Genomic DNA, 12,233 nt, shown 5'->3' with positions numbered 1-12,233 from the left:
CCCAGGTACATGCCCTTGACCGGAATCGAACCTGGGACCCTTCAGTCCACAGGCCGACGCTCTATCCACTGAGCCAAACCGGTTTCGGCTGTTTGTATTTTTAAAGAAGCCTTCCCTACCACCTCCGCCTTCCCTACCTGGGTGCTGCCATATCACCCACTACCTGCCTGAGATAAAACTGACTCCACTGTATGAATATTGCCCCTTTATCTGGCTCTCCCCCTTAAATAAGTTTCCTAAACATTCTGCCCTAATAAGAACTACATATTCTTCTGAATAAATAAGTGCCCGATGAGTTGTTTGGTAACATTACAATGTTGGGAGCACACAGACCCAGCCTCTAAACAACCCTGTATGGAAAAAGTTTGTGCACCAAGATGCTCTCTGCAGCCATTGATGACCCAAAAGTCAAACAACGCGGAAATAAATATGTAACATTCCTCTGCCATCACTGAAATAATGCGGGTACCAAGTGTAAAAGCTGGTGTTGACAGCCGTGGGCGGTGGGAGCCCGAGGTTGGCGCTGGGAGGGTTTCCGCCGGCTCCTGCCTCAGCCCAACCTTCACGGTCCTCTGCTACGCACGCTGTCTCCAGTGACTGAGGTTTACGTCAGCCGGCGCCGTGCTTTACGTTAGTCGGCGCCGTGACGTAACTTCCGGGCAGGGTTACTTCCGAGGCAACTGCGGAGACAGGAGGCACTGCCTGCCTTTGCGGGTTCAGGCCTAGCGCGCGCCGAGGAGCGTTCTGGAGAAATCGGTTCCCCAGGGCCCGCTTCCGCCAGCGCAGACCCGCCGAGGCGGGCGCCCCGCCGCCCCTCGGCCGAACGCCGATGCCCGCCGAGTCCGAGAGGCCCCGCGGCGGGGCCGGGCCATGAGCCTGCTGGGCGGCCTCGCCCCCTCGCCGCGGGCCGCGCCGCCGTTCAAGGCCAGGATGAAAAAGCTCCCGAAGCGGAGCCAGAACGAGAAGTACCGGCTCAAGTACCTGCGGCTGCGCAAAGCCGCCAAAGCCACGGTGTTTGTGAGTCTCACGCCGCTCGGCCCGTCGCCCCGACGCCCGCATCCGCGAAAGCTTTCCCCCCAACCGTCCCCTTCCCGGGGGAGGGCGGCGGTCATCTAGTGTTAGCCTCGCTTCTCGGTAGCCCCGTGTCCTGGGACAGGTCACGTCCTTCTGTAATCCTGGTTCTTGTCTGTGAGATTGAATAACTACCCTGCGAGTTGCGAAGATTAAATGAGGCAAGGAAAGGCTTTGGTGTCTCGCTGTGCCCGTAAGTTCTAGCCAGTATCCTTATCACCGCAACACTCTTGGGAATGCGACTGGTTTGCAAGAGAACCCTGAGGACGAGGCACCGTCTTTAACAACATCGAGGCCCAGAGAGGTGATGGGCGGAAGGGCGCTGTGTCGGAGCCCTGCCCGACTGGACACCGCGATTCCCGTTTCATTACATTCCCACCCCCACCCCCACCCCCACTCCCGAGCCTATTTCCCCTGCACCGCGGACCCCGGAACAGATACATGCACGAAGCTTTCAGTAACATAACCCCTTCCGCCCTCCTTTGAGCCTCCCGTGTTCCTGCCCCGCTTTTGCCGTAGAGGCGCTGGGGGCACTGGGTGCAGCAAGGAGCTGTTTGCCAATGTCTGGCTTCGCCCAGGCTTGCTCGGTGTCCGGCAATGGGAGTGGAGTCCTCAAAGGTCCTCCCAGGTCGGGATCACCCACCACCTGACCTCTTCTTTCTACCCAAAACTTGGAAAATCCTCCAAGCTGTTTTTGGACGCGTAAGGGCAGGTTTGGAAATGAGCACATTCATTCCCCAAACATTTACTTAGCACTTGCTGTGTGCACTGGAGAGAAGTCAGAAAAGTCAGATTAAGAGGATCGGATACCTTATCCCCCCCCCTCCCCCCAAACTCCTTGTCAAAGGCACATAAAGCTTGGAGCCGCTGTTATTTGAAGGACTTTGGTTCCATTTAAGTGTTACGTAAAGGTTTTGTGGAGAAAAGGGCTGTTGTTTTGAACATTCAGAGTTTGAGGTCCCACCTTGTGGAATGTCCGGACAGCTTGGAGCATCCCCTTCAGGATTGAACGAATGAGTGAATGAATGAATGATGCTTGGGAAATAGATTGAGTCGTCAGTACAGGCAGACAGTACTTGGAAAAGGAAGTTTAAGCATTTTACATACTGGAGCTGATTTTGTTCATCCCATTTTTCTCTTTAGGATTCATATTGCACGGGATGCTTTGGGTTAGGTTGGTTTTCTAAGCCCCTCGAAGTGGAAGTACTTGGGAATGGATATTCATATTTTTGTGGGTTGGATTTAAGCATCTGTGGATTTAAGCCATATTCCCTTTTCTCTGCCAAAGGCTACCCTACTTAGGATGACTGTACATCTTGGTTTGCCTAGAACAGCCATAGTTTACCATATTGTTCTAGTGTTATCATTAATAGTGCCCCCTTTTTACTCAGATACCCCAGTTTTGAAAAATTCTATAATTACCCTGACTCTACCAGATTCTTTTATAGTTTGCACAGTAGACTGGTTCTTCTTCTTATCTAGCAACAAAGACTTCTTTGGTTTGAAATAGAATTTTTCTTCCCAGCATAATACTTTGATCTTTTACTCATTTTATGTGATTACTAGAGGCCCACTGTATGAAATTCTTGCACTTGGGGGGTGGCCCTCAGCCCAGCCTGAGCCCTCTCGCAGCCCGGGCTCTCACCACCACTGCGCTCACCAGCTGTGAGCCCAGCTTAGGGCTTCTGGCTGAGCCGTGCTCCCCCTGTGGGAATGCACTGACCACCGGGGGGCATCTGCATGAGCGTCTGCCCCCTGGTGGTCTGTATGTCATAGTGACCCGTCATTCTGCCGTTTGGTCCATTTGCATATTAGCCTTTTATTATATAGGATTTTTTTTTTTTTTTTAAGGAAAATGCCGCTATTTGCGATGAAATTGCTCGTCTTGAGGAAAAATTTCTTAAAGCAAAAGAAGAAAGACGGTGAGCAGACTTCATTTTGTGTTCAGAACCTCAGTTTTGGTGGTTGATATGGTGTTATCGCTCTGGGGATTTCTCTCCAGTGGGAGTTTTGTGCATTGCGCAGCCCGCTGGCCACTGATCAAGTAGAGAAACCTACCACCTGTGGTATTGGTTCCTGTTTACTCAGGTCGCGTTAGACCAATAGTGATGAGACAGCTCCTCTATTCATCTCTCTGATAAAGCCCTCTTGCTCCAACTCATAAGTAATCTAATTATGACTCCACAATTATAAAAGACACTCTCTTATTCTGTAAGTATTTACTCTGTGCAAAGCACAGTGAGTATATATACATCTGCAATTCATGGTATATGCCCTTCAGAACCTTAATACCTTCCAGATGCAAAGAGATACACTGCAATTCTTTATCCTTGGCCCCTTGAGTATTCCCCTCTGGAACTTTATTATTCTCAGGGTCCAATAAGAATGTTATCTTTATAAGTACATTAATCTTTATATATAGTTCTGGCTTTCCCAGAACATAAGTAAAATACTGACCTGAGATGAGAGGGAAGTTCATCCACCTGCTTCCTCGCCTTCCCACCTCAGGTACCTGCTGAAGAAGCTCCTGCAGCTGCAGGCTCTGACTGAAGGGGAAGTGCCGCCTGCCGCTCCTGCTCACAGCTCCAGTTTGCCCCTGGCTTATGGTGTGGCCAGCTCTGTGGGAACTCTGCAGGGAGCTGGGGCCAGTTCCGGGCCCAGCACGGGGGCTGAGGAACCATTTGGGAAGAAATCCAAGAAGGAGAAAAAAGAAAAAGGCAAAGAGAATAACAAATTGGAAGGTACCTCAGAGGACATATCAGTTGTGCCAGTGGCTCAGCAATTATTGACAATGACCTGATACTAACTGGTAGACACACACAGCCACAGATACCCTTAAACTCTCATCTGGTCCTTAAGCAGCCCTCATAGCCTGTGAAAAGCAAGTGGATCAGAGCCACTTTGAGTGGAAGAGTTCCAGTTAGACCTGGTCAAATGTGAAGGGAGCAGCTAAGGCTTCCACCTTCTTCCCTATCCCCAACTCTCTGGGTTGCCTTCAGTCCTGTCTTTCCTAGAAGCAGGGAAACAACCGATGTGGCCTTTAGAGCACACTGCTGGCTTGGGAAATTTCTGATCTTTAAAAGTGAAGTAAGAGGCCTTAAAATGTTCAAGGCTTGCCTGGCTGGTGTGGCTCAGAGGTTGAGCATTGACCTGTGAACCAGGAGTTCACATTTAGATTCCCAGTCAGGGTACATGCTTGGGTTTTGGGCTTGATCCCCATTGCGGGCTTGATCCCCAGTAGGGAACATGCAGGAGGCAGCCGATCAACGATTCTTTCTCCTCATTGATGTTTCTATATCTCCCTTCCTCTCTGAAATCAATAACAATATATGTATTTTTAAAAGTACAAGGCTTTTAGGTCCTAAGCAGTAATACTAAAAGTGGTTACTGCTAGGTGGGTGGGTTAGAAAGATACTCAGGGCTTTCGAGAAAAGTCCCATGTGCCCATTCAGTGAGTGTGCAGAACCAGGATTGGCTTATTACTCTTAGCACTTACATGTAAAGTTTTCCTTTCCCCTTAGCATTGGGAGGGGCCTAAAGTGGGTGACCCCAGATTTGCGTTTCAGTTCTGAAGAAAACATCCAAGAGAAAGAAAATGGAGGGAGGTGCTCGCAAGCTGGTTCAGCCCATTGCCCTGGATCCCTCAGGACGGCCTGTGTTCCCCATCGGACTGGGGGGTCTAACAGTATATAGCCTGGGGGAGGTGAGTGAGACCAGCGATGTATAGAGAGAATCAGAAATATGGGAATGGGGTTGAGCCTTCCCTCCCTCTTCCCACTAGTAGCAGCCCCTTGCTCTTCCAGACCAACCCCCGAAAATCTCCAGTCCCGAGGACCAGGTTGGTTTTGTCTGCGGCATGGCCTGCACTCTTTCTGTGTGATTTGAGTCACTCTTTGCAGCCCCAAAGTGGTTCCAAAGGCTACCTATAGACCTCTGAATTCTCCAGTGACCTCAACTGCAGGTCGGGGAATCTTTTTTATAGATCATCACCGACCGACCTGGCTTCCATGATGAGAGTGCCATCTACCCTGTGGGCTACTGCAGTACTCGAATATATGCCAGCATGAAGTGCCCAGACGAAAAGTGTCTGTATACCTGTCAGATCAAGGATGGCGGTGCACAGCCGCAGGTATTTCTCTTTGTAAAAATTTATCGAACTTTCTAGAAAACTGGTCAAGGAATTAAGTTGAATAGCCCTGTTACAAAAATACTTCCTTGGCAAAAATTCATATTAATATAATTTTGATCTAACAGTTTTTTAATAGTCAAGGTATTTTGCAATTCAAAAAATACAGAAATTGAAATGGGGATTTGCAGTCAGATGGCTTATACTCCTCTTAGATGTTGTAAAATGATATGGAGAATGATTTCACTTGTTTTTAAGATACAAGTTGCATTTATCCTTCTAGGTGTAAGTAGATAGAAAGGGGTCTGGAAAGGCATGTAACCAATTAAGTGTTGACCTCTGGAGAGCAGTCAGGCCAGGAATGTAGAATTGAGACAGTTGAAGGACTTTCTGTTTTCTTTGATTTGTGTGAATTTTAAATGGCACTGTAAGAAATGGTACCCACCTCCTAGTATGGTATACATCAGCTTCAAGTTCCAGAGTAAAGAACAGTTACAGGAGTAGCATGACTTTCTCTCTACTACTTTTTCCTTGAAAAGTACTCTCATGGCTTCTTTATCTTTTTCAGTTTGAAATCGTTCCTGAAGATGACCCTCAGAATGCCATTGTCAGCTCTTCTGCAAACGCCTGTCATGCAGAACTGCTCAAGGCCATAAGGGCTACTCTGTAAGTTGACCAGCAGCTTGAAGACAAAAAAAGATCACTTTGGGACAGGGAGACTTTTTCTCTTGCTTTTAAAGCATTTTATCCGATGCTTCCTCTCACCCTTCAGATGTCTTCGCAGCTAGTCTCCAGAGTGTCCACGTCAAGAAAGCTTACTCTGGGTGTTCATGCCCACATTCCATCCCTAAACCCATTCTCATCTCCCTCTGAGCGCTCGGATTAAAGTTCTCCCTCTCCTATTCAGGGGGAAATTAATGCCTGACCTGCTTCCATCTGGAGCTGACTTCTTTGGGTTTTCTCACCCAACCGTCCACAACCTGATCCAGAGTTGTCCAGGAGCTCGAAAATGTGTCAAGTAAGTGTGGTCAAATCCATTGCCTTGAGAGACGTTCCGTGATCAGTGGCCAGGGACCTAAACTGTGTGGTTCATTTGTACATTTACTGAGCCGCTGCTGTGCACAGCATGCTTGTTCCTTGACTACCATGCCTCAGTATTGTCTTAGCCTCTGGACAGGGAAGCAGAAGCCAGTACCCCATGTATGTAATTGTCATTTTTTGTGTGTACCATGACAGCAAAGGAAATCTGCAGAATAATGTGTCACTAAAGAAGCCTTTCTATCTTTTTTTCTTTTTTGATATAAGTATAAAATGAAATAACAAGTACTTTGATATGTCATCATTTTTTATGGTACTACATTTATTGAAAGTGTGAAGATACAGAACCTTTATAAATATCTAGAATTAAAAATTACCTATGAAGATAAAAACAGATTGGTTTTAAAAAGTCAATTTAGTAAATATTCTGTGTGCTATGTTTCTATGACAATATTTGGTATAAACACTACAAAATAAGGCAAACTTCTGGAAAAAGTCATTAATAAAATTTTATGAAAAAGTGTTCAGTCCTAATTTAATTTGTAGAATCACTGGCAAAGTACACCAGGCGAGTAGAGCAGTTTCAGAGGTCCAGTTTCGGACAGAAGGAGCCTTCTCTATTTTGGTTCCAGAGGTGGTCGGATGCCCCGCAGCTTCATTTCGTCGAGTCCTTTCCAGTATTTAAAATTGTTGTCCAGATGCTGCAGTAACTCCGGTAGGTCTACAAAGTCGTCCCAAGCACGGTACATGTCTGTGACGAAGTAGTCGATGAAGGAGATCTGGGACTTGGGGATGCTGCAGGTGTTTCGGTCAAAAGCTGGCATCGCCACAGGTAAGTCCAGCTTCTTTTCTTCTTCGGTCTGAGAAAAATACTCCTCCGAGATGCGTGCAGCCCACTCGATGCACTGCTCCAAGGGCCGGCAGGGGTTGGACACGTCCGCGCACTTGATCATCAGCCGCTTGATCAGAGTCCGGTTCTCTGGAGACCGGAGCATCGTGTCTACGTCACGAGGGTTTGGCTCACTCCCCTCGCTTTCCTCCAGCTCTGCCAAGGGCTTGACGACACTGTTGACAAACTTATTGATGTGCTCGAAGTGCCTGGTCATCTCTGTGGCCAAGACCATGTCGATGATGGCCTGACGCAGCATCCGGTAGTCATTCCTCTCCACATTCTTGAAGATGTTGCTCTTGTCCTCCTTGGCGGTCAGCTGGAAGGCCAGGGCCGCGTGGTGGCTCTCCAACACGGCACAGTCGTTGTACAGCACGGCCAGTGGGCTGCCCGCGTTGCACAGGAAGAGGTTGGTCCTCCCCGGGTGGTCCAGGTCGTGGATGGCGGCTGCGATGAGGGCGGCGGCCACGTCCACTGAGTCTAACGCTTGCTTGATCCTCTCCTGGCTGAGGAAGTAGGCGGTGGCGTGCAGCACGTCGGCAGCGTGGGTGGAGCTGTGGTAGGGGTTGGAGGAGTGGTAGTTGGCTTCCATAGTCTGCAGCCACAGTCGCAGCGTCGTCTCCGAGCACTTCAAGAATTCACAGACCCCAAAGCGAGCGAAGATTTTGAGACCAAGAAAAGTCAAAGGCCTTTTCTGAGTGGCAGTCTCCAGTTCAAAAACATTAAAGTCCCAGTCGTCATCGTTTTCCATGGCCTCAGTTATCAGCGGTGGGATATTGTGAAGGGATTCGGAGGTGAGTAAGCTGCCCGAAATTTGATGCAGGTTTTTTGTGGAGAGAGTACACTCATTCCCAGATAGTCTTCGAAAACCGTCAGACATCAGGCCCCCAATGAGGTCCTTGGTGTGAGGATCCTCTTCGTTCCCCCCGAACTGTGGTGAATACAGCTCCGAGGTTCTCAGAATTTCCAGGACGCGGTCTAAGGCTTCCGTCACAGGCATGGAACTGTTCTCCTGGGCAGCACTGATGATATTGATCACCTTGGTGATGGGCGCCTCGATGGTCACGGAGTGGATCCGGGCCATGGAGGAGTGTCGCCTCTGGCTGGCCACTTCGCTTGCTCGTGAGGCAACACTCCTGACGTCCAGGGAGCTTTTCCTCTTGTCTGTATGTTTGCCTGATGGATTATCCGTGGGAGGGTCAGAATGAACAGATTCCGTGATCTTCGCAGCCTTACTGTTGCCGTTGCTCACTCGGATGATGGACACATAGTGTCTAATTTTTCCTCCCTGTCCAATGACAGGTATTATCTTCACATTTTGTACATTATCTCCGTTTTCGGAGTGGTAAACGCCTTGCCACTCCTTGCCCATCTTCATGCATGAATTTATAGCACTGACCAAGTCAGCCTTTTTCTCATTTAGAGGCATTTTTGCTAACTCCTTCCCTAATAATTCACCCGACTCATAGCCCACTGTTGTTTCAAATGCTGGATTTACATACTGGATGTAGTTGTCCTCACTCGTGATTTTAATGGCGTCTTGGCTGTTCTCTAGTGCAGTGAATACTGAATTACAAGCCCTGAGTTTCAGCTGTGACCGCACCTCTCCAAACTCCAGCTGCCGCAGCTCGGAGTAACAGGCCAGGAGGCTGGGGTTCTCCACGTACCTCCTCGTAACGCCGGCACTAATGAGGGCATCACAGACTCCTCTACGTCCCGCCTGTGTACTACCCCAACGATAACTGTGTGTTCTGAAACTTGTGTGGCTCGAATAGACTGGCACAGCGCCGGGGCGTCCAGCTGCTGGGGGCTTCTGTGGTCGATGATGATGATGTCGTGGTTTGCAGCCAGGAAACAGGTCAGGGCAGCCTGGACCTCCAGGGCCACCGTGCACTTAAACCCTGCTTTTTCACATGCCTTACGGAATCCTTCACACTGGCTGTCGTCATTGATAAACACTAAAAGTACCTGGAGTTGATCTGCATGAAACCTCATGGGGCCAAAATGGACGTGAGATGTTGGTCTCTCCGAGTCGGGGTCCGCGGGGAGGGCGCCGCTGGTGGTGGCCACGGCTTCGGGCTCCGGACGGAGCAGGGCGCCCGGTGCGGGCAGCAGCGCCGCGGGGTCCTGCACGTCCTCGGCCTCCCGGGCGCCCAGGTACACGGTCTGGGTCTCGGTGATGTGGATGCTCGAGGCGCAGCCCATGCTGGCGGGGCGCCGCGGACACGCTGGCGGCGGCCGCTCTCCGGTCAGCAAACGGCCCGCCGGCGCCTCGTGGCCACCGCCAGCGCTGTGTCATCGCCGCCCGGGCGCGCGGGTCTCACGTCAGGAAGCGCGGCCGCCGCTTTAATCACGGGGCGGCGGAGGGGGCGCTGCGGACGCCCCGCCGAACATGGAACATGCCCTCCCCGGGCGCCCGGCCGCCCTCACATCGCCCACTCGCCGGCCGCGCTTCCCGGAAACGCCTGGGAGGAGATTCGCGCTCTCCCCAACCGGAGCCCCGCGGCGCCCCACACCTCGCTGCTCCGACCCCCGAAAGAAGCGCCCCTGCGGCCTCGCCGCGCACGCCCTGAGGTCCCGGGCTGAGGGGAGCCCGTCGGGGTGGCCGCCGGCTGAGAGGCAGTGAGCGCGGAACCAGGCGGCCGGCCCGTGCCATCGAGAACGCAGACACGGCGCGCCACCGGGACCTGCGGGACCTGCAGGCTCCGCGGGTTTGGAGGCAGCGCCACGCCTCGCGCCGAGCGTCAGCCTCTGGGGCAGGCCCCTTTCTATCTTTTGAAAGTTTATTTTTTTAGTTAATATGTTATTAGAAACATTGGAGAGAGCTACAGGAAAAAGTACCTGATCCCATGGGAGGAAAGAATGGGCTGTGGCTAACGGACAGCTCTTGCTAATGATCCCCTTTGATCCTGCAGTTACCAGTGGGTGAAATACGATGTGTGCAAACCTGGAGATGGGCCGCTGCCCCAAGGACCGCTGGAGAATGATGCAGCTATAAGCTTTGAAGCCTTTCAGAGACAGATCTTTGATGAAGAGCATAGTGATGATCCCATTCTGCAAGGTATCTTTAATATTATCTTTCTGGTTTGGAGGTTTTCCATATTTAGGCCCTCTGCATTCATAGCCGAGTTCCCCAAATGTCTGGGCAGTAAGTGATTCAGGCTTTCACTGCTCCAGTCTTGGAGAGTCCTGAGCCAGGAGGACCCACTGAAGCTCTCCAGCAGTCCCCACTGAAGTCGCAGGGCACGGCTGTGATCATAGTAAGGCAGGGCCCACTGGGAAACTAGGGTTTCTCATTTTCTACTGAGGTTACGGTTTACGACGCAGGACTAAGATTCCAAGTGGGATAAAGGGGATCAGGTCAAGGCCTTGGTCCTGCCTCTGTACCATGGATTCCCTGTCATAAATGGAAGGAGCAATTGGGATTGGCACTGGGATCATAGGGAGAGCTTGAACTGGAAATAAGAAAACAATTAAAATTCTCACTCTTTGCCTAATATACTACATAACCTTAGGCAAGCCACTTAAATCTATTTCAGCCACAATAAAAGTAAATGTCCTATCTTACCCAACAAGGATGAAATTGGGCTGACAGATGCAAGGATGTTAACGATTTAAAGGAACATATATGTATCTGATCAGCCTCCTGAGATTTCTAGGCGACACTGAAACTTAAGGAATTTCCCCCCCCAGGATCCTTGGACCTCCCGGAGCTTCAGCCTACAGCCTTTGTGTCTTACCAGCCCCTGTTCCTGACAGATGAACCCTTGGTAGATGGTCACCTACAGCACTTGAAGTCTCCACCGCAATGCAGCCCAACGCAGTCTTCAGATTGAACGAGGAGGGATCAGATACCACATCATTTTCATCATGATGATTTTAACTTCAACTAAAACTTAAAATATATGGAAAGAGGCAGCAATTTAAAAGTGAAGATTAAATTAACACATTTTGTCATGGAGGTTCCCATGGTGACAGTTTTCTCTGAGAAAAACTTCACCTGCTTTATTTTTAGTAATAAATTTCTCTTGACAACACTGCTTATTTTCACCTTGTCGTTAGGGTATGATGTTTTGCTTAGCTCTGCCTCAGGTAGGGTAAAACTGAAGTCCTTTATTGACCAGAGCGAGTGATGGCTGCTGACTCACACAGGAGTAAGACCCCGACAACCTTCTCCCTTGATTCTGATCCTAGTTCAAGGCATGTTAAGTCCCAGCCCCTGCACTGGAAATGGCTGTTTTATTTTTGTGTTGGTGTCGTCAAAATCAAGTCCTGCTCATCCCCAAGCTGGAGAGACCAGCCCAAGGCACACTCCATCCCTTTCTTCACATGTACATACCCTTGGAGGGGACCAAAAGGTTATCTTTAACACTGTCTACATCCTCTTTGTGATCTCTTATTGGAGAATGTGCTTTTAACTAAGTACATTGAAACGGCATGATAACACAGATAGAGAAAGGATTGGGGATTGGCTCCCAGCCTCCGTAAGACTCACCCTGTCATTTCATTAGCCATGTAGTAACTCTGCACTCGGTGCGAATGAATTGTCTGGACCCTGCTTATGGCATTAAGGTGGAGGCTCACCACCTCACCTCATCCTGACCACAGCAGCTGGTTGGATGGGCAGCGAGGATCCCAGTGAGGATCCATCTTAGTACCAGGGCTGGCTGGAATGGAGGAACAAAAGGACCCCAGGAGTAGAAGATTGGGGAAGGAGTGGTGAGAACTGGATTGTCACTGCGCTACAATTCATAACTGCTAACCAGGGACGACGCAAATGGGATTCAAATTTTATAGGAATGCATCTGGCCAGCAGAGGGAAGGGCCCAGCAGCGTTGAGAGCACACCACACGTCACTATAAAGTATCAGAAGCAAGTAACATTAATTTTGTAACTCTTAATGATAGTCTTTATATTTTGTATAGCTTTTACAGTCCAAAAATTAAGTAGTATAATTGGGATTATGGAAAATCAAGGGTAGAGTTTTACTCAAAGCTGTTAATGTTTTAATATTTTTCTTCTGTAAGTTGCCTGAACATATCTGTACTTACACAGAAATGACATAGGCTGCTTTTATCATATAGAAATTACCTTTCCATTCCATTATAG

General features: G+C 49.6%; 1 protein-coding gene and 1 pseudogene across 4 annotated transcripts; one reads left to right on the top strand and one right to left on the bottom strand.

Annotated features, from left to right (window-relative positions):
• Nucleotides 1–655: 655 nt before the first annotated feature.
• TBRG1 (transforming growth factor beta regulator 1) lies at nucleotides 656–11,161 on the top strand. 4 transcript variants are annotated; one of them, XM_036353951.1, is made up of 9 exons: nucleotides 656–1,017; nucleotides 2,923–2,993; nucleotides 3,580–3,812; nucleotides 4,638–4,774; nucleotides 5,054–5,200; nucleotides 5,766–5,863; nucleotides 6,105–6,215; nucleotides 10,040–10,185; nucleotides 10,802–11,161. In XM_036353951.1, exons 1-9 carry the CDS (start codon nucleotides 871–873, stop codon nucleotides 10,885–10,887), a joined length of 1,176 nt encoding a protein of 391 aa, XP_036209844.1. In that variant the 5' UTR covers nucleotides 656–870; the 3' UTR covers nucleotides 10,888–11,161. The 4 variants fall into 4 exon arrangements, with proteins under 4 accessions (XP_036209844.1, XP_036209845.1, XP_036209846.1 ...); XM_036353952.1 differs by having other exon boundaries at nucleotides 657–1,017; nucleotides 10,884–11,161; XM_036353953.1 differs by having other exon boundaries at nucleotides 657–1,017; nucleotides 10,868–11,161.
• LOC118678351 lies at nucleotides 6,537–9,122 on the bottom strand (annotated as a pseudogene).
• Nucleotides 11,162–12,233: the final 1,072 nt, after the last annotated feature.

Source organism: Myotis myotis, unplaced genomic scaffold (assembly GCF_014108235.1).
Source record: "Myotis myotis isolate mMyoMyo1 unplaced genomic scaffold, mMyoMyo1.p scaffold_m19_p_20, whole genome shotgun sequence".
NCBI lineage: Eukaryota > Metazoa > Chordata > Mammalia > Chiroptera > Vespertilionidae > Myotis > Myotis myotis.
The sequence above is the reverse complement of the archived record's forward strand: the minus strand, read 5'-3'. Positions and strand labels throughout refer to the sequence as shown.